Source organism: Orycteropus afer, unplaced genomic scaffold (assembly GCF_000298275.1).
Source record: "Orycteropus afer afer isolate SDZICR_OR568_19922 unplaced genomic scaffold, OryAfe1.0 scaffold00069, whole genome shotgun sequence".
NCBI lineage: Eukaryota > Metazoa > Chordata > Mammalia > Tubulidentata > Orycteropodidae > Orycteropus > Orycteropus afer.
Window position 1 is genome coordinate 1,859,732 of NW_006921656.1, and position 3,062 is coordinate 1,862,793.

At 47.1% G+C, this 3,062-nt stretch overlaps 1 protein-coding gene across 1 annotated transcript in view; it reads left to right on the plus strand.

Moving 5' to 3' along the window:
- The window catches only part of PTK2 (protein tyrosine kinase 2), a 190,187-nt gene that overhangs the window by 56,839 nt on the left and 130,286 nt on the right, over window positions 1-3,062 (plus strand). Inside the window, exon 6 of the mRNA XM_042780908.1 lies at window positions 2,083-2,145. Within this exon, the coding sequence (XP_042636842.1) occupies window positions 2,083-2,145 (63 nt within the window). The remainder of the gene's footprint in view (window positions 1-2,082; window positions 2,146-3,062) is intronic.

Consider the following 3,062-nt stretch of genomic DNA (forward strand, 5'->3'; position numbering starts at 1 on the left):
GTATGGGTGGAGACCACACTCTGTACTTTACTACACCGCTTGTAGTATGTTATGCCAGTTGAGCTCGATGCCCCTGTGATCATGGTCCCAGGCCCACAGGTCCAGCTACTTGCTCCTTCTAGATAGCTGGCCGTGGCACCACAGCCTTGTCCTTTGTCAGCTCTACTGTACAACAGATTTCTCATTTCTGATAACACTTGTCACCGTTTGCCACGTATTACCTTGTATATCATCATTTTAAATTTTGAGTGAAAGAAAAGTTTTATCTTTATCAGATAAAAATTTTAATGAAAATTTACCTTGGAATGCTAGTTTGAGTTGGTTCAATTAGGTAAAATTTGAATTTGTGTCCTTAAAACAGTGATAATTTTCTTCAAAGAAAACTATTTTGTACCCTGCCAGAAGCTGTTAAATAACAGTTTCTGCCAGGACCCAGAGGACACCAAGAGTCCTCTTCCTCACCCTTCGTTAGAGCTTGTTTTCCGCCTTCATCATCTATTCCAGTAACAAAAGTCATCTTCCCTGGTCTCTGCCTTCCTGCTGCTTCTCCTCGTCTTCTTAGAAAGCTTGTACCAACCTTCCATCCTACTGCAACCAAACCCACTGCCGTCGGGTCTGTTCCATCCTACCGCAGCCAGACCCACTGCAACCAGCCCACTGCCGTCGGGTCTGTTCCGACTCATAGTGACTGTAGGACAAAGCAGAACTGCTGCATGGAGTTTCCAAGACGGTCACATTCTCAGAGGAAGACTTTCACCCTTTTGTCTCACGGAGGGGCTGGTGGATTTAAGCTGCCGACTTTTCGGTTAACAGCCGAATGCTTTAACCTCTGTGCAACCAGGGCAGCCTCTTTTTGCTACAAATACAACTGCTAAGGGGGCCATCAGGCACTAGAGCCACGTGAATGGCAGCTGTACTACTCATGGTCCCTTTCTGCTCTGACCTCCCTGAGGTGATGATGATGATGTTGTTTTTTTTTAATTTTTATTGTGATTTGGGTGAAAGTGTACAGGGCAAAGTCATCTTCCACACAGCAGCTCACACACACCTTGTCTCATGACATGGACTGCAGTTTCCCACGGTGCAGCACTTCTCCTGATGTTATGTTGATTCCATCCTCATTCCCTCTCTCCTTCTTTGCCCCGTCTCTTCGTTTTACTGCTTGATGTCACTGAGTAAATGTTTGGACTTCTGTGGAAGAGCTTGAGAAACTTGTCCCCCTCCAAAAACAAAGCCTTGCTGGTTATACATCCGTTATCAAATTCCTTCAGGTGATTTGTGGTATCAGAAGGTAGCCTACAGGCAGCCCTGGCCTTTTAGTGCAGTCTTTGAAGATTGTGTCATGCCTGTTAATGTCAGGTTCCGTCTAGGCAGGACTTGGGTCCAGAACAGCCTGAAACTACTTGACCGTGTGATTTTTGGAATAAGGGGGTGAGATTCCAGCGTAAACCTTAAGGCTGGTGGCTCACTTGCTCTGCAGGAGCCTGGCACCTCCTAGTGCGTGGACTAGCCCTTGGTGTCGTCTCACGTCACTAGTTTGTGCTCTTTGAAGAACATTACCTGTGCCATCGGGTTTGGCCTCGGGCAGGTGTGATACACCACAGCCTCAGTCTGATGCCATGGTGGCTGTCCTGTGTGCACGCATGGTGTCCCTGCAGGGGCTGAGATGGCCTTTCTGCGTGCACACATGGTGTCCCTGCAGGGGCCCTGGTGACTGTTCTGCATGTACACATGGTGACCCTGCAGGAGCCATGGTAGCCATCTTCTGCCTGCATGGTGTCTCTTGAGACAATGAGTAGCAAATGTGACGTGTCTCTTTTAAAACCGGACTCTCCTTTCTCATCGTCACAAAAAGCTGGCCTTCTTCTAATTCAAGAGGAGAAGGAGCTGGGTCGGTAAAGGCACAGTCTGTGCTGAATGGACGTGCTTCCTTACATCAGACTGGCTTAGTTGTCGCCTGCCAGAACATTGGTGGCCGAGCCACAGGTGTTTCCACATGCTGCTCCCCTCCCTGCATTTTCACACTCTGTTGGCCCATACGCTGCTTATACATACACAGTTCTCTTTCTTTCCTGATTTTAGGCGATCCTACTGGGAGATGAGAGGCAACGCACTGGAGAAGAAGTCTAACTACGAAGTCTTAGAGTGAGTACTGTGCGTCCCGGCCCTGCCTGCCTCTTCAGAACTCAGCCATTTCTTCAGACTGCGGTTGGGTTATCTTTACTTAAAATTCAGGCTGTTCTAAAGCTGTAATCAGGAAGTGGGGGAGTTCTTTTAATAAAAATTCTCGATGACATTGTATTGGCAACTGTTTAACATGTTGATTAAGGCTAATAGTGTCTGTGACGTGTATGTAATAAGCTTCCCGTGTCTAGATTGAATCTGCTGGGTGAAGTTTCACTTCTGCGGTACATTGAACTCTGGAATTGCCTGTAAACTACTGTTAGCTACTAGTCTCACCCTTTTTACGGTTCTTCTAAGTTCCTTGAGGATTCTCCCCCCACAGGTGGGGATGAGGGATTTGCTTGCTGTCCATACATCCACAGATTTAGAATAACAAGCGTTTCCCATTCGTCACAGTCCTTCGTGTGTCTGACTGTCGACATTTGGGAAGCTGCAGGTCCTGCTGTGCACCTTCTGGTGAAGTGGGTCAAGGGAAGACAGCCGGCAGGTGTGCGCTCGCAGGGAATGGCAGGGCTGCTTTCATTGGCTGGTGGTGCAGCATTTGCCAACACTTGCTTTTTCTGAAATAAGCTGAGGTATGACTAAAATTCTTGTGGTGTTTGGAAGGTGTTGGCCAAATACAGCAAAAGGCTGCCTAACAGCTCTCGCCATAGCATGCAGTCTTGTTCGGACTTCCCAGGCCAGTCCACCTACCGCCACACTGAAAGTTCATGACCCACCATTTTGAAAGCAGGTCTTGGCAGGACGTGTGTAACTGTTTAAAAATGAAAACCTAAATACAAAATTTTTTGAAAATAATTACCAAGCAGGTGGGATTATTTGACGTAATTAATCACTAGGGGTAATAGAGGTAGGCACGTTATTTTTGGAAATTACAG